The 24745-nt window shown below is 40.1% G+C and overlaps 2 protein-coding genes across 2 annotated transcripts; both read right to left on the reverse strand.

Annotated features, from left to right (window-relative positions):
- Nucleotides 1-2461: 2461 nt before the first annotated feature.
- Nucleotides 2462-5493, reverse strand: LOC140929764 (neuroligin-4, Y-linked-like). Its single transcript, XM_073379475.1, has one exon. It carries the CDS (start codon nucleotides 5264-5266, stop codon nucleotides 3503-3505), a length of 1764 nt encoding a protein of 587 aa, XP_073235576.1. The 5' UTR covers nucleotides 5267-5493; the 3' UTR covers nucleotides 2462-3502.
- A 3386-nt stretch (nucleotides 5494-8879) lies between these two features.
- On the reverse strand, nucleotides 8880-12618 carry LOC140931172 (neuroligin-4, X-linked-like). The gene is made up of 2 exons (XM_073380928.1): nucleotides 11399-12618; nucleotides 8880-9756 (listed from the first exon to the last, which is right to left on the reverse strand). Exons 1-2 carry the CDS (start codon nucleotides 12535-12537, stop codon nucleotides 9225-9227), a joined length of 1671 nt encoding a protein of 556 aa, XP_073237029.1. The 5' UTR covers nucleotides 12538-12618; the 3' UTR covers nucleotides 8880-9224.
- Between the last annotated feature and the right edge of the window lie 12127 nt (nucleotides 12619-24745).

A 24745-nucleotide genomic window follows, 5' to 3' on the forward strand; every position in this document is an offset into this window, starting at 1 on the left:
AATTCAACATGTATAATCATTAAGAAGACAAGTATATTCTAATCATATTGGTGCTGCCTATCGTCGCACATACTGTACGTCCTGTACCGACAGTTTCATATTCAAGCCTACATTTTAATCTAGTAATGATTTTAATAAAATAACTTCTATAAAAAATATCTTGTTTTATCAACTAAATATTTTCTACAATATACCAGATAATTTTTTGTTTCGACGCGAAAAGCTGTCCGGGATAGAATGAACGCCAACGGCCAGAGACTCAGTAGAACAAGTTCACGGACATTGGAGATCTTTAATTGCCGGAGCGTTTGGTGCACTTGACTCCCAGTCCTCACTCCTGAATATTCACTTCCGTCTCATTGAGTTCCAGGCCTCACTCCAGCTCATTAACTTCCGCTAAGGTCCGAATTCATGTTCACACTGCGACGAAGAGTGGCAGAAACCGACTCAAAGCGATATGTGACGGTCCACTTTCAAGATGTGCGCGGTCTAGCTTCGCTCCGTTACAGAACCCGCGCCGAAATCACCGTTCCGTATGTGTGAACGGAATTGAGCGCTATACGGTAGTGTGAACATAACTTCAGTAGTGTTACTAGTATGACTTCCAATGAACGTACCCCTCCAACCGTATCAGACGGGACCGGGTCGCCTCTTTTGATATAAAATGATTTCATTATCATTTCATTTTCACATGTTCAACCTTACACGCAGTTTAATAATTCCCGTTTTCTCTAACTGCCCTTGTAGGGGACTATTAACTGAGCATGAAGTACTGGGAATTGAAGAGACTTTGTCTATTTTTATTTCCATTCCGTACTGGGAGTTACATATGGAAGAGTGTGGAACCGTTTCTCATAAAAATATTTTAAAATTACTCTTCTGTTGCATAATCTTCAGCAATTTAGTGGTAGACTTCATAAAGTTGAAATAAATTCGGTGTGCTTTAACAAGAGCTAAGAAAATTGACGTGACGACTTGGGGTGCGTTCGAATCAGTGATCGTATTCCAGAATAAGAATGCACAGAAATTTGCGACAAATCTTTTCGATCGCAAAGTTTTGGACCTTTGGAATGCTACATTCATCTAATTTATTAATTCCCACCAGAGTTCCGGATTTTACCAAACACGCGATGAACGCTGTAACTATATGGCCGGTAACCGGTCAAGGTTTTAAAAAACACTAAATGACAGGCAGTCCGGTATTTTCAATAAATTTATCTAAGAATCCCAACCAATCCAAACTATCATGATATGTCAATTGAGAAAAGTCAAGCGATCCTGAAATGCTTTATAGATCTCAAGTCTAGCGTTTGGTTTACGCTGGGCTCAGAAAACGAAACCATGTTTTGTGACACTTAAAAACTTTTTTCAGGTCTACTGCCGGTCAAGGTTTTTAAAACCCTAAATGACCGGCAGTCCTATATTCTCAATAAGTCTGGCAAATCGAAAAAATTCATTTAATCTAAACTATCACATGTCGATTAAGAAAAGTCAAGCGATCCTGAAACGCTTTATAGATCTCAAGTTTAGCGTTTGGTTTACGCTGGTCTCAGAAAACGAAACCAAGTTTGTGATACTTAGAACTTTTTTAGCTTCCGCTTTCCTCTTTCCTCTTTTCTCTTTCATCTTTCCTCTTTCCCCTTTCCCGACTTATCTAGGAAAGATCGAAGCGACTTTGCTAGCAGGGTAGACTGCCGGTCAATCAAAACCTTGACCAGTAGTCGACCTGAAAAAAGGTTGTCACAAAACATGGGTTTCGTTTTCTGAGCCCAGCGTACTCCAAACGCTAGACTTGAAATCTATAAAGCATTTCAGGATTGCTTGGTTGGGATTCTTAGATAAGTCAAATCTATTGAAAATACCGGCTGCCGGTCATTTAGTGTTTTGAAAACCTTGACCGGTCACCGGCCATATAGCCACGGCGAACAATGAAAGCCAAAACTAGTTGTTTTTTAGTTTTTTTTTTTTTAGTATTCTTACTGCTGAATACGGTCAACCGAACGCGCCCTTCTGAGGTAATAAAAAAATAAAACTACGTTTACTATGCCCATTCTTCTTGATTTCATTAAGGGCCTGTTTACATCGAGGTGGGGTAACCCAGACATGTGGCGGGTCACTCCACCTATCATGTAAACGTGATCAAATTTACATGAGAGATTGTATGGACAGGTGGGTTACCCCACCAAAGCGGGTTACCTCAACTACCTGGGGTCCCCCACCTCCATGTAAACAGGCCCTAAGATCAAAGGAAGTGAGATGGCAAGGGCTTCCAAGACGGTGATCTTGCCTATATAGGGTCTGAAAAGAGGGGTTTCTAAACCGGCATTTCCACTCCCTTTTCACGAGAAATCCCGCATCGCCACTTCTTTCATCACTATCCCGAATATCATTTTCGTTTCAACCTCATCCATGCTTAAGTTTTGGCGAATTCCGCTACCCCGGGGTAGCAGTCAAATCCCGTATCCCGTCAACTTTTTCCCGAATCCCGCACTGTACTTTGGTCAAATCCCAGATCCCGGGAATACCCTTACAGACCCTTCTTGCCTTATGTGTTTTTGCGAGGTCTACGATAAAATAACCAATCAATAGAGGGCGTTGAAATTTCCCGCGTATTTGACGCATTGTACAGGTACCACAAGAAACTCTCACATCCGCCGATTAGATTATACAATATTTTAATAAAGCGCGGAATGCATTTTCGGTCATTTTGAATTATTCGGTGGTCTGAAACCAGCCGCTCATATCTTTATATCACTCGGCAAGCGATCGGACCTAACAATGACCACTACGTTTCTAAGATGTGTGTTTCAGCACACGCTTTTGTGATTTCCATTTTGTGAAGTTACGTCGGTAGTGTGAGTGTGTGTGTATGACCTTCTAGGTAATAATTATAAACCGAAGTACAGTCGAACCTCTTTGAACCGCCCTTTTCTTGTCCCAGTGAACTGTTGAGTCCATACATTTACGCTTTCTTTGTAACCACTGTACAACGGTTCTACAATGGTAACGGCGACTAAGATGCATCCTAACAGCCCTTGCAATTGAACCTCTCATCAATCGCCATTTGATTCATAAGCGAATGATGTACAAAGAGGTCTGCAAACTGATGCACTGACTGGCTTACTCGTTTTGTTCTGAACTTAAGATTTCAATATATATTTGACTCAGCGAAATGCTTTGATTATGATACTAATTGATATGCCATAATAAGCGTTTTTAACAAAAAATATACCAGATGTTCTAACTGTTCCCTTAAACAACAGGTGTCAGTAGTACCTCCCTACATTCTCTACCCAGAGTGCCAGAGACTTTTCATGCGCGGTTTCCGGTTGCGGTTAAGTGAAGCATCCCGCCCCACGAGAGAAAAAAAAAAAACGTCTGGTATCCAGGGTATACCTTCCCATAACGGTCACCCCTTTGTAGCAACAAGTCATGATCACTGTCTGTCCGAAAGGTGACGGTTGTGTGAAGGTTCGTATAGACCATGGCTTCTCCAAAAAATTCAAATGTGGCCGAAACTTATAGAAAAGAGACACAATCCGCACACAAAACAAAATAAATCTAAACTTATTACATCAGATTCTCCGGATTGAGATTTACAAGGTTTGGGCTCCTCCTTCAACATATTTTCATAGTACCCATTCCAGAAGGCCATCCTGGTTGGCTGGAAGTTGATGGCCATTTCTGGGACAGAGTGGATGCGAAGATAAGCCTTGCGACTGGAATTAAATTCTTCCCATGAGACACCGCGCACCGGCTGTGGTGTTGGGTTTCCATATTTGGCAAAGTTCGTGAACAGTGTTATTACCATGTCGCTTACATTTCGGTCAATGTCGTCGTACTTTTGTAGGACAGTCAGGTTCATAAATGGAAAACCGAACTGATATGGGGTGTCATCCTTATGAGCAGTTCCTTTCCAGAGGGGGCTTGGATCGAGTCCTGATAGATGAGCAAACTCATACATGTACGCAGAGGCCTTTTGACTGTGAAAGAGCAAGCCTTTGTGAGTAGGGGCTGTCATTGTGAAGTCTCCTACTTCATCGGCAATCCCCTTTCTGACCTTATCCGTATCACTTTTGTTGGCCCATGGTGTGTATAAGAGTTCTATCGTGTCAAGAAGTGGCTTTGGAAGACCCCCGTCCATCATTTGTCCGTATTTGCTGCCAATGTTGTAAAATATTGTCTCTGTATCATAACGAAAATTTTCAGGTGTAGCATTGGCAAGTATATTAGGGAAAAAATACGAACCCTCGCGGCTCGTGAATCCAGCCATATATGGTACCCTATGAAACTTCCCAGCTTCCCTTAGGTTTTCTGGTGTATCTGGCAAAAAGTCTCCATCTACCATCGGTCTCCACACGTTCACTTCATTGACTGGGAACCTCTTTGCATCAACTGATTGCAGACACTTTATCATTTCACGGTTGTCGCTAGAAGAACAACCAAGCTGTTTGGCAACTTTTCTAGTCTGTTTTGCCACTTCTGTCGAGGAGCCAATCGCAAATGGAGAAAGATCCACTCCGCTTATAGAAATAGCACGGTGGAAAAGACCCTTGGATCGAGGAGACAACAACTGGAGTCCCACGCTTGACCCTCCAGCGCTTTCACCAAATATCGTTACAGAAGAAGCATCTCCTCCAAAGTCTTTTATGTTCTCCTGTACCCACTTCAGAGCCTCGATCTGATCTAGCATCCCAGAATTCCCCGGAGCCTGAGAGTCTCTAGTGGTTGCGAATCCAAGCACACCCAGCCGATACTGTATCGTGACTAGCACAACACCCCACAGGGGGATAACATCCCCGGGACTTACCGCAGGGGTCCCAGCATCGTATCCCCCACCGTGAATGTACACCATGACGGGGTAGAGTTCGCTTGGTGGCAAATTTTGATTCGGCGCGTAAACGTTCAAGTACAAACAGTCTTCGCTTTGAGCAAGTGTGAAGTTAGGCCAGAAGAAATTGTTATACTCAGGATCTTGGAGGCAAATGTTCCGAAAATAGGAGGCGTTATAAACGGCAGGTTTCCATGAGAAAGGCTCCTGTGGAGGCTGAAGTCTCCGATCTCCTGTTGGAGGCGCTGCGTAAGGAATTCCCAGAAATTTTTTCACTCCTTTTATTGGCTTGTCTATGTCGGGGAAATGGCGAGTCAGTCCTTGTATTGTTCCATATTTCGTAGTCACCTTAACCCCTTCACCATCAGATGAAACGAAGCAGAGTTTAACTGGTATCAAGAGATAGATTGGTACAATGATCTTCAACAATTCCATCGTTGACGAGTTGTTTTTCCTTCCCTGGCACGCGTTCTGATAGTCTAGCTCCGCAGGAATGACAGTGAATTGGATTAACGTCTCTCGAACTCGATTGACTATTTGATTTAAACCACAGACCAATAACAGGAAAAGTCACCCAATAGTTTCAGTATTCTCTCTCCAGTGAATCTGTTTATCGACAGATCGTTTCAGTTGCACTTCAGGTCACCTCAATCAACCATGTGATGATTCACTGTTGCTTTTGCTTGAATAAGCAAGCAGAAATATCTTTGAACCTGACCCCGTATCACTCCAAATAAACTGCCCCCAGTCGTTTATTTAAGGAAGTTGAGGACTTAATGGCCGAAACATAAACAATGAGCACTCTAGTAACAGAGCATCATCTATTACAGCTTCCCTTTTTTAAGACTAAATGAATAAGCAATTAAGGCTAAAGTTTTGTGCTGCAGTTAACCAACTTAACGATGGCTCGAAGCTTGTAGTAAACCATTTCCATTAACTGTGTAATGAAACAAGATCTGTTATTGTGGTGGTTGAAGAAAATCAGCAGTTACCATCAATTATCGTGAACTTTGAAGTAGGTGGCCTGTTTGCCCTAACTTACTTTTAAAAACAGATGACGAAATTAAGACGTGTGGGAAAATTAAGTGATCGCATGCATCCGCCCACGTGGGCAATGACGAGGTGGGGGGGGGGGGGGGGGGTGGGGGTGCTACTTTTTGTGCAGGATGGATGTGGCGAAAAAAAGACTGTACTACACAAGGTAAATGGTTAGCTTTAACAGTTAGCCAAAACATTTTGGCTTAATTAACAAAAACTTGTCTTTTAGTTATTATTTTATAGTTCATAGCAATTCGAAACCTTTAAGCTCTTCTTAGAGTGACTTTTTTTGAGCCATAGGTTTCGGTTAACTTTGCCATTTATCGTCACCCTCCAAAACAGTAACACTTCTAAAGTGTATAACATGGATGTTTCTGGCTTTTTTTGCTTCACTCCTTTTACAGAACTCCATTTGAGCTCAAACTTTCAGCACTAATACACGGTTATTTTCTTAACTTTGTTATCTTTCCATATCAGAGTAACTCTACCAAATAAGAAATAACATTGCTCCCTTCCCCTAATATTTTCTTTCTATCACCTCGTAACCCCCCCTTCATCAAAAGGCCCATTCAAAAACTTTCTCAGAGTTGATGGGTTGTTGACTGCATTTGTAGGATTCCAAGGTCTGCTTGTTCTAGCTCGTAGTGGCTAGAATATAAATTTATAAACTTCGAAATTCCTCTGCTAAAAGAGAAAAAAATATTACCATCTGAAAGGATTAATTTGAGTGGACACACCATGAGGATTTTATCCACCGTCCTAAAAGTTAGAACTACACGCCAAATAAAAAGTACTATGTGAAAGTATTGCTGAAGAGAGGTTTTACTTGAATGGACACACGTCATCACAGTAATATATCCACAGACTTGACAACGTTTCATGCTGAGGGCAAAAAGGTTAATTGGATTTTCAGTATAAACGGATACGTATAATTGGCTTTTTATATTACACTTAATAGATAGCTCCTTGATATGCTCTTTGCTGATTTCAAGTTTCACGCAATGGTTTCAGTTGAAGTTACGTCGTGCTTACTTGACATAGGATCGATTAAAAGTCCTCGCTGTATTATTAGCACATTTTTTTTTCTTTTATAAAGAGACGTGGCGTCGAAGTTTTTGCCTGACCTGCCAAATGTAATTGCGACAAGCGTATCAAGTTTTACTTACTCTTATATTGTATAACGGACGGGATCCAATATTTCCGCAGCCTTTAGCTATAAATGGATCAATATACAGGATGTCATAGCTCGCTGGAAAAAAAGTCGCACGAATTTTCTCGAATAAGCGCCTGATTTCGGCCAAAATGTTGCTGTGGGAGGGAAGTGTTGCGGGCCTTTTTTGAAGGTGGTTATTGGTTTCTTTATTCAACGAATCATGACTTTATTTTGACCTTATTTTCAGATTGCAGAAATTGTATACTAGAGGTCATAAGAACAAAGGAAAATAAAATCAGTGACATCAAAGCAAAGAGCAAATACGCAAAAGCTAAGTGAAATTAGTACTCAATTCATTTTCTGTTTCTTCTCCTGCGAGGCAACTAAGCTTAAACTTGGAGGCATTCCTACTCTTCCGGATAAGGTTCACCCAGAGTTAGTCAGTCACTGATTGAACTGAACCGTTCGCTCGCCATCTTCTACTGTAGGTCTAGAAAAGAACAGCGTGTGTATTTGGTATAAAGTTTTCGAGTATAAGAAATGACAGAATTCATTCTTTTGATCACTGAGCTTTACACCGAATACAGATGGTTTTCCTCACCGTGTTTAAGGCAGCCATGTGCTCTGGTTTAGTCCGCTCACCTATTTTACGCATACTCATATCTTGCGTATGCGCTGTATGCGCGAGAGGACGATTTGCGTCAGAAAAAAACCAAGCCCACTCTTTTACTCGGCCGTTCCCATGGAAACGCCCGAGCAATGAAGCAATGGCACTGTCCTTTATCCTGATCGATGGATCAAGTCATAAAATATTTTTAAAAAGTGAATTTAGATACTGGGCTGACTATCACTGGAATACAGTAGCATTAATAGAAATGGCAGTGATATATTCACAGCTGTATAGTCAGTTGCTCTTAAATTTGTGAGACATATGAAACCTTGAAAGCTTAGGGTAATCCCATACCTTGTCCAAAAAAGAATGCGTCACAAAAACTTTCCGTTTCTTTTGTTCATGATCTCAATAAGAACAACGTATACCGCGTGATCAAACTATAAACCGTACGAAAATCAATGTTATTGATGCAGATGTCGATGTTGGTACTAATGCTACTACCTGGGTACCACTCATTTCAGTTGTACATGTTCAATGATTTGTGACAATTGTTCAGAAACTCGGCACTTTTAAAATAGTCTTCCTAATCCTAGGCTGTAGGAAATAACCTTTTAGGGTGAACGATAAACGGAACGTTTTGTTATTCTATCTGCTGGATAGGCATATTCAATTGCAAATAAAAGGTGACTTTTTCGGCGCGAAAATACCTTCGACTTTGCGGGATCGCTGAGAGAGGGGTGGGGCGGTTGATGTCGTTGTTTTAAGCACTTTTTGGAATACACATATTTTTCGAGATTGGTAAAGGTAATTATTTAGATATTACAACCATTTTTATGTTTTTCTTTCATGTTATTATCTTCTAACGAACTTTTTTCGTATCATGAGCTTAAAAACACTGACATCGACCTAAGAGTTTGAAGTACATCTTTAGGATGTGTATGATGCATAAGACCAATTTTTTTTCCTGACACTTTATCCACTAGTAATCTATTCGGTGAGCACTAACAATAACAATTCCTTTGGTAAGTTTTGCAGGCATAGCAATAAAACTTGAAAAAGGTTGGCCCAATTTTTTCAAGTTTTCATCCATGTCCATCCTTGCCATCCGTTGCCACAGAAGACAGGAAACAGTTTCAATGCCTAATATCTTGAATAACAAAACTGGACGGTTATTTTTGAAATGCAATTGACGCAAAAAAAAAAGAGCAAAAGAAAAGAAAAGTCCTAGCTTTTATAAAGATGGCAGATAGTGTGATAGTAGCCCCTTTAATTGAATATCACTGGTATCACGGATCTGTTCGCAGAAGAGAGGATAAATCAAGCTAAAAAGACCTTTAATGTTTAACCTTATGTTATAATCAGCAATAGCTACTTAGAAAAAAAAATATTATGAGTTACATCATGCTATACCTTCCCGCTCACAATAGCATTGGGAAAGAAACCTAATTTACTAGATTTGAATAAATGAGGACATGACATAAAGCAAGGTCTCAGTAAACCATAAAAACCATCATTGAAAATACAACTTAAAAAACAGTTCCTATCATCCCATGGTAACAATAGCCTTTGCACCGCTGACCACCTCTTTATTACCACGGACGGAACTTCTGCTGCACCAATTTAGGATAGTAATCATTCCAGAAAGACATTCTGCGAGGATTAAATGACGCCTTCAACTCGGGACTTGTGTCCACTTGAAGGTAAGCTCTGTGAGTCGTGTTGTATTTCTCCCACGCGACACCGCTGACTGAAGGATCACCGGACCGGGCAAAGTTTGCGTACATGGTCATAATAAACAAACTGACAATTCTGTCACCGGGACTATAAAATGGCAAAAACATTGGAATCAAAGGAACTCCGAAATCAAAGGGAACATTTTCACTATGGACCACGCCCATCCAATCAGCACCCATACTTGTTTGTGCCCGTTGAGCAAATTCATACATGTAAACAGGAGCGACCTGACTGTGAACATCAGCAACCTCGTGACTGGGAGCAAAAAATAAGTAATCTCCAAGAAGATCAACAAGTTGGCTTCTTAATGCGTATTTATTACTTTTGTCAGGCCAAGGGGTGTACATGAACTCCAATGCATCTGCGATGAGACGAGCAGTCTTCTTTCTGAAAAAAAAAAGTGACGGATAAAAACAATTATTGCAAAGGCCAGTTTAAAGCAATCCGAGGTACCTGCCTCACTCGTTTTATTTTGAAGGGGGAAGCAAAACACTGCTTGCAATTAAACAAAAGCAAACAAATAAATAAATGTGCATTGTCGGTGGCCTGTGGAAACGAGCGTCTCTACAGCACGTTACCGCAGAGGTTACCGCAGCCCAAACTTCTGGACTAGTCACTGATTTTGCTTTCCTTCCTCAAACTGGTTTTTCCAAGAGCGATTATCCGTTTATTGATTGAACTGATGGTCATTAACGAGCCCGCTGTAGCAAGCGCGTGCATTATTAGGCCCAAGGGCCCGTTTTTCGAAAGACCCGGAAACTTTTCGGGTCCGAAGGCAAATTTTAAAATCAAAACCTGCTGAATAGTATCATAGTTCCTAGCCCACACACCAGTCAATTTTTCTTCGTTAACTGATAGGTTCATTGTATTATTTTCAAAATTATTAAAACTTTGATCTTGAATGCAAACACAATAAACACAAAAAAGCTTTCTGAGCCCGAAAAGTTATCGAGACTTTCGAGAAATAGGCCCCAAGTCCGAAACCATATCTTAGCAACATCCTGCGCATGCTCAACAAAGATCTTATTCGATTCATGCCGCAGAGTTTCCCTGAAAACGAGCAAGCCAAAAGCGAGCGACCAAAGAAAAGGCTCTGCTGCATGGCAGGGAGCTGTACCCAAAATCTCCACTGTCTTTTGGCTGTTGTTAACTCTTCCATTAAGATGTAGTTATTAATCGCTTTCCAGAGGTTAAAGACCTGGGGCCCCTTTCACGAAAGTCGCGGTTAAGTTACAAGCCCGAAAACAAATGTTCAGATCACCAAAGAAAAACGGCGCTCCATTTTGTTTTGCTAACTGTTAGTTTTACAATTTTATCTGTACAACTTTCGCAACCTCCGAATCCTCTATCTTAAATTTAAGGTAAACAACGACTACTTTCCGGGACCTTTAAATAACGGGACCTTCTAAAAACGGGCCTCTGGTACCGTGTATCTATGGGCTCCAAAAAAGGCCCAATTGTCTTGCAGCAGCCTAATGTAGAAGCGAAGTCCCTGTGGAGCCACCAGAGGTTCTACAGCAATGGGATCAGTGCAGTGGGATCAGTGCTAATGTGCACAAAATAATCCCAATTTTCCACTTCAGTGATAAGAACAAGCAAACTGTTTTTATAAAAATCTGCATACAAGAATCCAGAACACCAAACCTAATACTTAAATAACCCTCCCACCAACACTACAACCCTACAAAAAAAACGTTTTCATATCAAAGATATAGACTAGATCAGAATGGGCTTTGGGTCTATAAAAGGACATTTTATTGTCGAATAAAGGATGAGTAACACCCCAAATATGTAGGTCATGGTCATTGTCTCACTCATAATTTTTTTGCTGGTTACGATCCTGTAAGCTCGCGTTAAACGTGAGTGGAATAGTAATAACAGGCTGCATTATGTATTAACACTTTATTTAAAAATGGAAAGGAAAGACGCTTTTGCTTTCCATTTATGAGCCAACGAATAAGTTCCAAAAGTGTCACTACATCTATTAAAGCTACTGAGCAAACATTCGTAAAATCTTAACGGAACTTACCTACGGTCTAGAGCTTGAGCAAACCTGGTTAGAAATGATTTGAACACAGTCGGACTGACTCCATTGTCCACGTTCTCCATCAGCCCAAAAGAATTGTTGACCATGTCTCCGAGAAAACTCGCCCCCTCGTGACTTGTGAAGGCGATGATAAGTGGCACTTGCTTGAATTCTCCTTTTTTCCTCAAAACTTGGGGTGTATCATGAAGAAAGTTTTTATCTACGACTGGTGCCCAGTTGATAACATTAATGAAACTAAATCTGATTGACTCGGCGGCTTTTTGCATGTCTGACGCTGTTTTGCTGCGCATACAAGAAACCATTGCAGAATGGTCTCTGGAACCACAATTCAGTTTTTGTGCAAGCTCTTTCGTGAAACGGAGACCAAAAGACGTTGGCTGAATCGCAAAGGGAGTTAAATCTACACCGCTCTCTGGAATGGCTTGATGAAAGAGATCACGTGATAGAGGCGATAGAAGATGGAGCCCCACGCTAGTTCCTCCAGCACTCTGTCCAAATATGGTCACTTTGCTGGGATTCCCGCCAAAATTCTGAATGTTTTCTTTGACCCATTTCAGTGCTTCCACTTGATCCAACATCCCATAGTTACCGGGCGCCGCTGAGTCACCGGTCGTCAAGAAACCAAAGGGACCTAGACGATACTGGATTATGACTACCACCACTCCCTGGAGAGCCAAAATATCGCTGGGAGACACTATCGCTGTTCCTCTGGTGTAACCTCCACCGTGAATGTAAACCATCACTGGCAAACTGAGGCTGGTATTCGGGCTGAAGACGTTGAGATACAAGCAATCCTCGCTGTAGGTAAAATTTGGAGTTACTGACTGGATAAAGAATTCAAGACCAGGGTCTCTTAACTGTAAACAGATGGCTCCGTGTGTTTTAGCCGAATAAACTTTTGGTTTCCACGCTTTTGGCGGTTTGGGGGGTTTAAACCTTAGCTCTTTAGTTGGTGGAGCGGCAAAAGGAACGCCAAGAAACTTGCTTACGGACTTGAAAGGACCAGAGGCAGTCGGATACGGAGTCAAGAAACCCTCGATATCTCCATACTTAGTTGACACTGTTTCTGTTCGAACATGAAGCCAACATACACAAAAGAGAAATATCTTTGCTAGTTGCATCTTCGAACAGTTCTTCTTGTGGAGCTGTTCGTTTTACCAAGATCAAAACGTAACAGGGCTTGACTTTTCGACACTAACCAAATGAATGGGAAATGAGCCATTTAAATCACTTTTCATCTCGCAGAAGCTGCTGACGTCATTCAAACAACATACAATATTTTAAGAGCCCTTAATGGCTTTTGGTTGACCATGCAATCTGACTAAAGAAATATATTTAGTAAAATGTTACAAGATAATTTACTACTAAAACTGTAAAAAAAAATTAGAAACTAAAGTAGTGTAAGCATCTTATGTTAACCGTGAACTATCTACAGTGTACCTTGGAAAACCTCTTTACTGACATCTTTACTTTAACTGGGTGATCATGAACGTACGTCGGATTCGATGACTGCGCAATTGAGAGAACAACAGGAAACTGACGTATGAATACAGTATATCACGACAGATCATGCAATAGTTGCAAAATCACTGAACCGCCCTTAGCCACGTCGTCGCAATCATTTTTACGCTAGCAGTTTTTTTTTCCAGTAGTCGTGCTTCTGAAGTATTCTGCATGCAATTGACGGCAATAAAGTCGTTGTACTACTTATGTTAGATTTATCCGCTGCATTTGATACTGTGTCTCATGCAGGAGGGAGGGGACGACCCTATTGCTTTCCAGTTACGTTTATTGACCCATTCCGCTTGCCAGTGGGACGTCACATAGCACAGGTGAGCGCTTCGCGTCGCTTCTGCAGATTAGCGTGGGACGCCATCGAGGAGAGAACAACAGAGGTCAAGAAAGACAGAACGCTAGGCTAATATCGCTATTGCTCGCAAATTTGATCATAAGTGTGCGTGCTTTATTGTTGCTTTTATCTGTTTTGCAAACCTCTAGAGCGTTTTGTGTGCGTAATTGTGTAATTTTTCCGCTTTGTGCCGGGGGCTGTTTGGCGGGACCGCCATCTTTTGTGGGATCAGTCAGATCATCATCGATCAGTCACCTTTTTTATCCAAATTACGCAACAGATAGCCTTCAGGATATGAGGTTTTATTCATTGATTACACTCCTTTAAAATAGAGTTTGCCTAATGGTTGTGGGTCCTGGGTCGTGGATACATGTCGTGGGTCGTGGGTGTGGGTAAAAGTCGTGGGTGTGGGTAATGATTAATAATTAACAATGTTACTAACTTTTGTTAAATATTAATAAGGGGTGACAGACCGCACATCTATACTATATTTTAGCTCTAACGAGCATGTCCTTTAGGGATTTTTCTTTCTTGTAGGAAATGATAGGTGGTTCTTTAAAATTTGGCGAAGTAAAGGTTGCTTTTGTATAAGGTTCCATTTTTTCATTAAACTGCTTATAAAGTAGACACTGAGGGCTGGTACTGTGTGACGAAGGCCCGGGGGGGGCACTTTAGGAATTTCTGGGTGGGGATGTGCCGCTGGGAGCCTGGAACCCTTAACCTTTACCAGAGCTAGTTCAGCTGAATTTTGCTACCCTATACTAGAGTAAACTCCCCAAATCCCCCTATCCTAGAGTAGCTGTGTACCTAGTCTAGATAAAATCTTCAACCAACTGATCAGTTTCCTGAAAAATGATACCCTATTCTAGAGCCAAAAGCTCTGATTTATATACCCTATCCTAGAGTAAACTGCTTGAAAACCATACCCTTCACAGCGGCACATACCTATATAGCCCATATATGGCAGTACCCCCCCCGGGGACGAAGGGCAATATTTCTTTTTCCTCTTTGTTGTTTTGTTTCAGGAGAGCAGACTCCCTCTCCGTGAACTTTATATCTGATAGAAGGTTTTCTATCATAGTTTGTTGGTAGCCTCTGTCAATCAAGCGTTTTTTGACATTTGAAATATTTCCCTCCAACGTTGTTTTTGCGGAGTTTGTTCGTGGGATTCTCAAGGCTTCTCGTTAAGAAATCCTTTTTTGACACTCGGCGGGTGACAAGAGGTGAAATGTGTGTACTGGAAGGTTTCCGTTTTTTAAAAACGTGTCTTTACACCGAGGATAGATTTTTCCTTTAATCTTGTGCCTTTATATACAACCGTGTCTAAAAACATAGTCTCCTTGTCAGATATTTCGGCCGTGAATTTAAAAGTTGCATGGGTGATGTAAGTTCGCTTGCTCGATGAAGGCTTTTCGATGTCTGGTTCACTGATGTCCCATACAGAAAAGATATCGTCAATTTAGCGTTTCCAAACTGTAGGTTTAAAAACGGTTCTGCTTAGAATTGTTGTTTTAATATGTGCCATGAAAATATTGGCAAAAGAAACTGTTGTCTTTGTGCCCATTGTAGTACCATGGGTTTGTAGGTAGTGTTTTCCATTGAACTGGAAAGAATTTTCTTTGAGGATTAGCCTTAGCATTTCCCGCAGGTAATGTGTAGGAATAGGAGGGTTGTCTTTGTAGAAGTTTTCATATGCTTTACAGACAATTTCAATGCCCTCGTTTTGTGGTATATTTGTGTAAAGACTTGTGACGTCCACCGAAACAAGAAATGTCCGGTTTTTTGAATTTTGTGTTTTTTTGATTTTGCATAATGACACGCATGGCGAGCGGACGTGTATTTTTCAGCTCCGTCAATTTGTAATGTTTTTTCTCTTTGCATTTCTTCTACTGGATTTTTGTCTTAGCTTAAACATTTCTACTAGCATTTTGTCTTAGTTTAAACATTTACAGGGGAATTATTTTCACGGGGAAACCAAAGAAACATCAATCGTCTGATGCTGCAGCGGACGAATTGAACTTGGAAACTCTTAAAGATGAAGGAGAATTGGTCTCCATTGTTACACTGAAGCAAATGCTTGATGTTCAGCAGTCCATGCTTAAAACGCTTTTCGATTCCTTTATCTCCACTGTCAATGCAAGAGTCGATAAGTTGGCAGACTCAGTCGCGTCTCTCAAAGCAAGCCTTGAATTTACACAAAAGGATGTCGGAGATTTGTCGTCCTTAAAATCGAAGCTCGTGGGCGCCGAAAAGGATATTGTTGAAATCAAAAACACTGTGGAGCTTCAGGGAAACAAAATAGAGTACCAGGAAAACCAAAGCAGACGGAACAACATCAGAGTATTCGGTATACCAGAATCGGCTGGCGAGACTTGGGAAATGGCTGAAACGAAAGTGAAGGACGCCATCAAGGAGAAGCTCAACATTGAAGTTGACATCGAGCGCGCTCACCGTGTTGAGCGTAGAAAGTCTGGAGGAATCAATCAACACCAAGCTGATGCAAAGCCTAGAGTTATTGTGTGCCGACTGAGTAGTTGGAAGCAGAAAGAAGCTGTAGTAAGAAAGGCAAGAAAGGAAAAACCAGAAGGACTGTTTATTTGCGAAGATCTTTCGCAAGCGACGCTTGAAAAGAGGAAACCTCATTTGGAGAAACTCAAGGCGGCCAAGCAAGCAGGAAAATCAGCATATTTTATCTTAGATCGTTTGATCATTCGTGATAAGCCCTCCGGTTCTTCAAATGATTAAGATAAGTATATTGCAAAATGTTTTTTGTTCGACTCATTAATGGAAGAATTACCGTTTATTCATTTAAACGAAGAAGACTTTCGTTTGGCTATATTTGAGCAGTTAAATGGACCTATACGTTACGATCCCGATAGGTTAGCTAGCCTCAGGTTTAATCCTTTATTATCTGAAACCTATAAAAAATTTAGCCTTTCTAGCCATCATGATCCTGATGCTAATTTCTTCACGGAGTTAGTTGACTGCGAATATTATACCGAAGAAAACTTCAATGAAATGTTGCATCAGAAAAATATATTAGAAGTCAATAATTGTTTATCGCTTCTGCATCTTAATATTCGTAGCCTTCATCGTAATTTGGATAGCTTAACCACTTTGCTAAAGAATCTAGAGTTGAGGTTCTCTTTTATTGGTATAACTGAGACCTGGCTTCGAGACTCATCGCATCATACCGATATCTCAGGTTATAATTTTGTCCACAATCCACGTAAAGATAGGACAGGTGGAGGTGTAGGTATATACTTAGCGGACAATTTTGATTTTAAATGTCGACCTGACTTAGTTTTTTCTTGCACTGAATGTGCTGAGTCTTTGTTTGTGGAAATCAATAGGCCGAAAGAGAAAAATATAATTGTAGGTGTGGTTTACTGGCCACGAAATTCAAATTTACGAGATTTTATGAATAGCCTGGATTCGTTGCTTGCGAGTATCTCTGAGGAAAACAAGATTTGCTATGTTTCAGGAGACTGGAATCTAGACTTAATCAACCACCATTGTCACGACACAACTGGAGAATTGTTAGAAACTATGTATTCAAGAATGTTTTTTCCATTGATCGCACGTCCGACAAGAATAACTTCTAACACGGCTACGCTAATTGATGATATTTTCACGAATAATTTAAACAACTTATCTGTTAGCGGGCTGATGTTTTGTGATATATCTGATCATCTTCCGATTTTCACACTGCTTCTTGATCAAAACAAGAACTTAAATAAAACTTCTTGGCTTTGTTTTCGTGACAAAAGTGGAAATAATGTCGCTAAGTTTAAAGATAGGCTTGCAAACGTTCATTAGGATGAATTATCTGAATGGAAAGATACTGATTGCGCATATCGGTGTTTTCTTGATAAATACACTACCATTTACAATGACTGCTTTCCTCTCAAAAAAGTGAAAGTAAAGAATGTTACTTTGAGCAAGCCATGGATAACTAAAGGTCTTCTTAAATCGGTAGGAAAAAAGAATTTATTATACAAGCGTTTCCTTGCTAACCCAACTCCATATCGTAAGAAACTTTACAAGAGTTATAAAAACAAATTGACACATTCCCTTCGCGTTGCTAAACGTCTCTACTACAATAAAAAGTTAGATGAATATAAATCAAATGCAAAATCAACTTGGAAATTACTCAACGATCTTATTAACAAGAAGAAAATTAAGTGTAAGTTGCCTTCCATCTTCAAATCTAATGAAGAAGAAATATGTAATCCTACTCATATAGCAAACCGTTTTTGCGAGTATTTTACGAATATTGGACCTAACTTAGCTAAATCAATTCCGGCGTCTGACAAATCTCATCGTTCTTTTCTGAATGGAGGCTTTATTAATTCATTTTTTCTTCAATCGGCATCAGAACAAGAAGTCACTGAGATTTGTATCAGCTTTCGATCCGGTACTGCTCCAGGATATGATAGTATTTCAATGAATGTTGTTAAAGAGTCTTTTAACTTAATCTGCGCACCATTGACGTATATAATTAACTTGTCTCTTAATTCTGGAGTTGTACCCCAAGAGATGAAAATTGCACGAGTTATTCCATTGTTTAAATCTGGTGATAAATCTTTGTTCACAAATTACAGACCCGTATCAGTGTTACCAGTTTTCTCTAAATTCCTAGAGAGAATCGTCTACAATCGCCTCATTAATTTTTTAAATAAATATGATATTCTTTCCCGGAATCAGTATGGATTCAGAAAAAATTATTCTACTGCACATGCTTTAATCCAATTGTAAGATAAGATCTCAAATACTTTCTCTCGCTTTTTTTAACCTAGAACTATGATTAGTACGACTATCTAATATACTTATTTTAAGATTTACTGTAGCTGTGCCATTGATTTTCCCATGTGTAATTATGATAATATTTTGTTCTTATTATCTAACTGAGGGAGTCCATTCCTTATAAGCCCGGTGGCTTCTCTTGGGCTTCCTCGCCATGAGAGTTTAAGTAATTAGATTTTATTTGATTTGTACAATTTTTTGGCAAACAAAACAATAAACAATAAACAATATTGTAAAGCGCCTAGAACAGTTCATGATATAGACGCTATATAAATAAAGTTTATTATTTATTATTATAATTAAAAGGCTCAACTTTTGGTCAATAGTTGATTCAAACGTCGAACTGTTTGCCCATTTTTGTCTGGAAACGGGTATGGTTTTCGAGGAAATAACGTGTTTATCGTTTCAATTCCAAACGAGTAAGAAAGAAGAGAAATATGCGCATTCGAAATGGATTTGAACTATTGTTTTGGTCTGATATTAGGTCAGGATTTGAAGAACCGGGCGGCACACCCCCACCAAGAATTTCCAGGAGTAACCCCCCCCCCCCTCCCCCTCAAAGGGTTCGAAAGCTGTTTTGGAACAGGAGTTCGAGCGGAGGTTTTTTAATTTCTACTAAAATAGTAAGCCACGTATCAGAAAATACCAAGAAAAGGACAACATTGAGCTGGAAGGTGTTAACTGATTGGTGTCACGCGACCTTCGATATCTCCATACTTAGTCGACACTATTTCGGATCGAACATGATGCCAACATGCGCAAAAAGGCTATGACGTTGCTGGGGTTGCATCTTCGAACACTTCTTCATCAGTGGAGTTGCTCGATTTTCAATATCAAACAACAACCGAGCTTGACTTGTTGACACTTAGCAAATGAAGGGCAAGTCAACAATTTAAATTACTTTTCATCTCCCGGCGAGCCTTTTTAATCCTGACGTCATTCGGAAACCACCAACAGAGAATGACCACGATATGAACTGAAGCACACACTACCAAACTCTACGGTATGGCCAGTACTTTAAGCATGTGCACAACGATAGCACGCCCGGCTGTGGCAACTGGTTATCATTAGATCCCATCGACCGTAGCCCCTTCGGACACCTCATGAAATTTACACAACGTAGTTTTCCCCTTTATTGATTAAGGTTAAGCACTGCCTTTTACAGCAGGGTTAAGCACTGCCTTTACAGATTAGGGTTAAGCACTGCCTCTAGTGACTAGGGTTAAGCACTGCCTTTACTGATTAGGGTTAAGCACTCTTTCGAAATTTGTTAGGTTCTTTTTTTGGGTTGGGGTTGATGCTATATGTACTTAAATTATTTCACCTCCATCCAGCAAATCCTCAGTGGTCTGGTGGATAACGTAGTATACTGGACCATCTGGGTCGTGGACTCGAATCCTACTGTCTTACCTATCAAATTTTTTTTCTTCCAAATTGGAAAGAATTGCACTTTCATGAACATTTCCTGCTTGAAATATCATCTAAGTGTGATATGAAGGCAGAAAACAGTTGTACCTTGTGTAAATTCATGAGGAGAGAAAGGGGCTACGGCCGATGGGATCTAATGCTGATCGTGGCAGCTATGGACAGCTGTTTTGTCCTTGTTAGGACTCATCAGCATGGCATAACCGGCACGGTCTCACTTACGATCACAGACCCTACCTTTACTACCGGGGCGAGTCCAAAGCCAGCTCCACCTTGTGATAGTACCACAGTACGGTTCCAGTAAAATTACAGTAATTTTCATGGGTAAAAAAGCGATCCTACAATTTGTAGGAAATACCAATAAAGGTCAATGAAACTTACTCCCCAATGAATTGTTTTTGTATTTAATGCTCAAACGAATTTTTGTGATAATTTGCTCAAATCACCCTCCATACAATATAATACACAAGGTAAGATGCATCTCGGCCGCCATGCTCTCTTTCCAATAAAACGTTTACCACGAAATTCTACCCCTAGCGGTAAATAAACGTGCTAGGATCGTAGAAATAGGATAGCATCAGATATAAAAACCAATGAAGCGTTTCCAGCAGCTAGAGAAATGAATTCCCGGCGCAGACTTTGATAAACTCGAAGGATGTAAAATAGAAAGGGCGAAAGTTCGGCGAAGTGGCCAGGCCAGATCAACGCACGGCTAAGCAAATGAGGCCTGGGCACTGTATAAATCAAATCGATCCCGGGGGTGACCTTTCTAGGGAACGACACATAGCTATGCCAAAGTTATATTCGATGGTTCATTATTAAATGCAATTTCAACAGACTGAAGTTCAAGCTAGATGCTTACTTGAGCAGGGACAGCACTCACTGTTTTGCTAATGGCCCGAGAAACGGCTTCGGAACACATCAGGTCTTAGTGCCATGAAGCAAAATACAGTATTTACAAATACACTGGGCGAGGTGAAACCTCAAGAAATATAAATAATGGGTTTACCCTCTAGGGCCGAGTTGCTCAAAGCTGGGTTAAGATAACCCAGGGTTAGTGCGAGATTTGAATTCAGATTTGAAAGCTTATAAAAAGCATTTCATTTTGAATTCTTTTTGTCTACAAGTTGATGATTGGAAGCTCTAAAAATAACAGAGAAAATTATCTGAGAAAATGCTTTTGAACACAAGAAATAGAAACCCGGGTTAAGCGCTAATCGGCCTTCCAACAACTGGGCCCAGGTAAACTTCATTATTTATGAATAATAGATTTGCCACAATATAGGTTAACATCATTATTTATGAATAATGGATTTACCCTCCAGGTAAACTTCATTATTTATAAATAATGGATTATAGTAAAATCCAGCTAGTGGTCCATTATCCATGCTGCGTTCTGATTGGTTGAGCTACTACGCGCTTACGCGCTTTTGATCATATTTGCATGGAAAAGGCGCGTTATAAATTTTTTATTATTATTATTATTACTACTACTTGCCTATATGTTATAGCCCACTATTAGCGAAAAGCGCCGGCTTTGAAAACCAAAACAATGCCAGCTGAATCGCGCTTTGCTAGCTAAAGTTGTTTTGTCTCGATATTTTTGACCAACTACAATCCTGGCCAAAAGGTCTTGGGACACCTCCCCCTTTTCACTTGGCGTTTTGTATGGATTTAGCAGCTAACCTGCGATACACACTCATAAACACGGCCTTAACAAGATTTTTTCCCCACCCCCCCCCCCCCCGAACAAAGTTGAGGTCCTTAAAGTGTACAAGTTATGTAAAAGATGTTTGACTTGTAACACCCAACACTGTTCAGGGGTGGAGGGGGGTCAACTTGAATATTACATTTCCTCACCTAAAACACGAAGTGTCCCAAACGTTTTGACCAGGATTGTAGTTTGATTTTACGAAAACAATTATTCCTCTCGCGCTCATGGCCTCTGAGTCAATAGCTCATTCGGCCTTCGGCCTCATGGGCTATCGACTCAGAGCCCATTGGGGCTCGAGGAATAATTGTTAAATAACTTCTTTAAATTAAGACTGGTATTATATAGATATCGGGTTTTGTCAACAAATGACGATTTTCATATAATTTGGTGAGTAGTTGTTCCTTATTTATAAATAAACTTTCTATGGCTGACTATTATTTACAGATAATAATAAAAAAAGGAATGTATTTGTTTTACATATTAATTTCCACAAACGGCGCCCTATAGTGCTCTCGTCATTCAAACTTCATAGTGAAAAAGTGCTGATATATTGTGAACACAACTGGATCTAGAAACAGAGAAAAAACGGAGAAAAGTCCTAGCTATTTTAAAAGTTGGCAGGTAGTGTGATAGTAGCCCCAATCATTAAATCCCACCGGTATCACAGATCTATCCGCACAAGAGCTGAGGGAAAATCAAGCTGAAAAGACCTTTAATGTAAATAACCAAATGTAATCTATAAGGAACAGTTACTGCATCGATTTTGATTGTTTGAGAGATGATTTTTATTATTTAATGAAAAGGTTGGTAATAAAGTCGTTTTATCATCGTCATCATCATTACCATCCCAAGTGTATAGAACTATACATCTTCGGCCCAAATATTAGGAGATGGATATCCATTCTTTATAACAATGTTGAATTTGGCATTATGAATGCGGGTTTTACGACTAACTACTTTAAAGTGTCCCGAGGAGTTCGCCAAGGGTCTCCATTGAGCCCTCTTCTATTTGTATGCTAGCCCTTGATAGTACGCCAGAATCAACTTAGTCGAAGAATGGAGCTCCCAAATCGACAAAAAGCTAAGATTTCATATGTTGCAGAGACACCACACTCATTCTCGTAAAAACCAGGGCACTAAGAAATGCGAATAGTGAATTCATTTAAAGCGGGTGCGCCTTTGTGGATCGGTACTCAGACGAGCAAAAACAAGACCAAACCTTTAGATTTGAGTGTCCGAAAGATCCCATCAAATCTATTGGAACATTCTTTCCCATGTTGAAACTGGAAAAGATAACAACAATTTTCATATCAAAATAAGAAAAATGGAAGCAAAGCTCAATATTTGTCCTAACGCTGTTGGAGGAAGAACTTTGCTTGGGAAATCTCTCGGTTTATCCCAGTTAATCAACTCCGGCATCTATATGCTTTCTGTTCCAGAAACAGTTATTCTGCAGACCCAAAAAAAACTATTTGCATTTCTTTGGAAGAATAAAACAGATAAGATCAAAAGACTGGTTTTGTTCCGCCCATTATCCAAAGGTGAATTGAACTTCCGTTGCTTCAGGACTACCGTCAAAGCGCTTCGCCTTAGCTGGATAAGCATACTTTTAAGTAACTCCAATGATAACTGGACGGCAATCCCAAACCACCACTTTGAAAAATATGGTGGACTGTTGTTTCTACTTAATTGTAACTACAGTACTGACAAATTAGACAAGAAAATTCCTCTGTTTTACTGAGAACTGCTCGAATATTTTCAAGAACTGCGTAGCAATTATAACGATCCTTTGAAACGTGAATTTATTTAAATTTGTGGAATAACAGAGACGTAAATATTGAAAACAAATCTGTCTATTGGAAGGCTTGGTGGGACAAGAATGTTATGTTCATATAGGACTTGCTGAACGATCAGGGCAATGACCCTTCTCCTCAACAAGTTGGTGTCAAATACAACATTAAAGTCAACTTTTTGCATTATTATCAGCTCATTTCAGCCCTTCCCACACATCTTAAAAGCGAGAAATCTGCTCATACGGACCTTGGGAATCTTAATTTAGTTGGTGTAAGATTAGATTTTCATCTAGCTAAAGATTAAACTCTAAACTGAAAGAAAACCTCCCGCAAGCAATTTGATAAATCGTTTGCTGAGAAAATTTTTACCGAACCGACTACCATCAAACGTGGCGGAACCATTGCCCTGAAGTTGCTGACAATATTGGATGCACCGCATGCAAAGTAACTATAAAATTACTCGGCATAATAAGTTAAGGTAATTTATTTTAAACTTTTCCACAGAATAGTATAAAGACGGAATTAAAACGCTTTGGGATAACTGATTGCATAAAATGTGTTATGTGTAGCGAGAATCATGATGACTCTATGCAACATGTATTCTTTGAATGTCAGTCTTAAGAAATTATGCAACGAGTCCCTTCAGTGGTTCAACAACTTGCACAATACGAACCTTAGCCTTACTTCGCTACAGATTTTTCTCAACCTACCGACTGTAACTTAGCCTGCGTAACAGGCGCTTGAAAGTAGTGGGTGTAAGAGAGAACGGGCGCGCGCGAGGGAGACACGCGAGGGGTGTCTCTCCTCGCGTGTCTCCTTCTCGCGCGCCCCTTTTTTCTTGTGCCCACTACTTCCAAGCGCCTGCTACGCAGGCTAACTGTAACTATATCAGTCTATCTGATAAACAGATAAAGGACTTGCGTCTTCTTCTGTTATATGTAAAACAGTATCACTACACATGCAAAATAATGCAAAAGAAAGCTACCACATCCGAATTTATATCCACGATGATTATTCAGCTTAAAATAGACTCTCAGCTTGATGTGACTGCGTTCCCCTCATCCAAAATTAAAATGCTTTTTAGGCGGCTCAAACAAATCTTCTCTATTCAGTAAAACTTTCTTCTGTACCTTTGTCTGTATGCACAATATATAAACGTTTTTTTTTTCTTTACTTTTTTGGGGGGATCGCTTTCTACTTCTTTGTGAATTCTTATAAGTGTATTTAGCTGTCCGTTGTTGCTTACATGTAGTGTACATATTACGTAAGTTTCTTTTTTTACGTCTAATAAAGTTGAATTTACAAAAAAGCATCATTACCATCATCATTATTGTTATTAATTTTATTATTCTTTCAAAAGTAGGTTGAGTTTGATCGGCCAGGTGAACGCAGTCCTGAATAGGACTCACATGCCCAGTTGTTGTCCTACAAGGCAACTAAGACAACCTTGATGAGAAACACGGTGTTTAAATTGCGTTGGTAGCTCATGATCACTACTTCGAGAGGTTCACCCAGAGTTAGTCAGTCACTGATTGAACTGAACCGTTCGCTCTCCATCTTGTACTGTAGGTCTAGAAAAGAACAGCGTGTGCATTTGGTATAAAGTTTTCGAGTATAAGAAATGACAGAATTCATTCTTGTGATCACTGCGCTTTACACACCGAATACAGATGGTTTTCCTCACCGTGTTTAAGGCAGCCATGTGCTATGGTTTAGTCCGCTGACCTATTTTATGCATACTC

The sequence above is a fragment of the Porites lutea genome, chromosome 3 (genome assembly GCF_958299795.1).
Source record: "Porites lutea chromosome 3, jaPorLute2.1, whole genome shotgun sequence".
Classification (NCBI taxonomy): Eukaryota; Metazoa; Cnidaria; class Anthozoa; order Scleractinia; family Poritidae; genus Porites; species Porites lutea.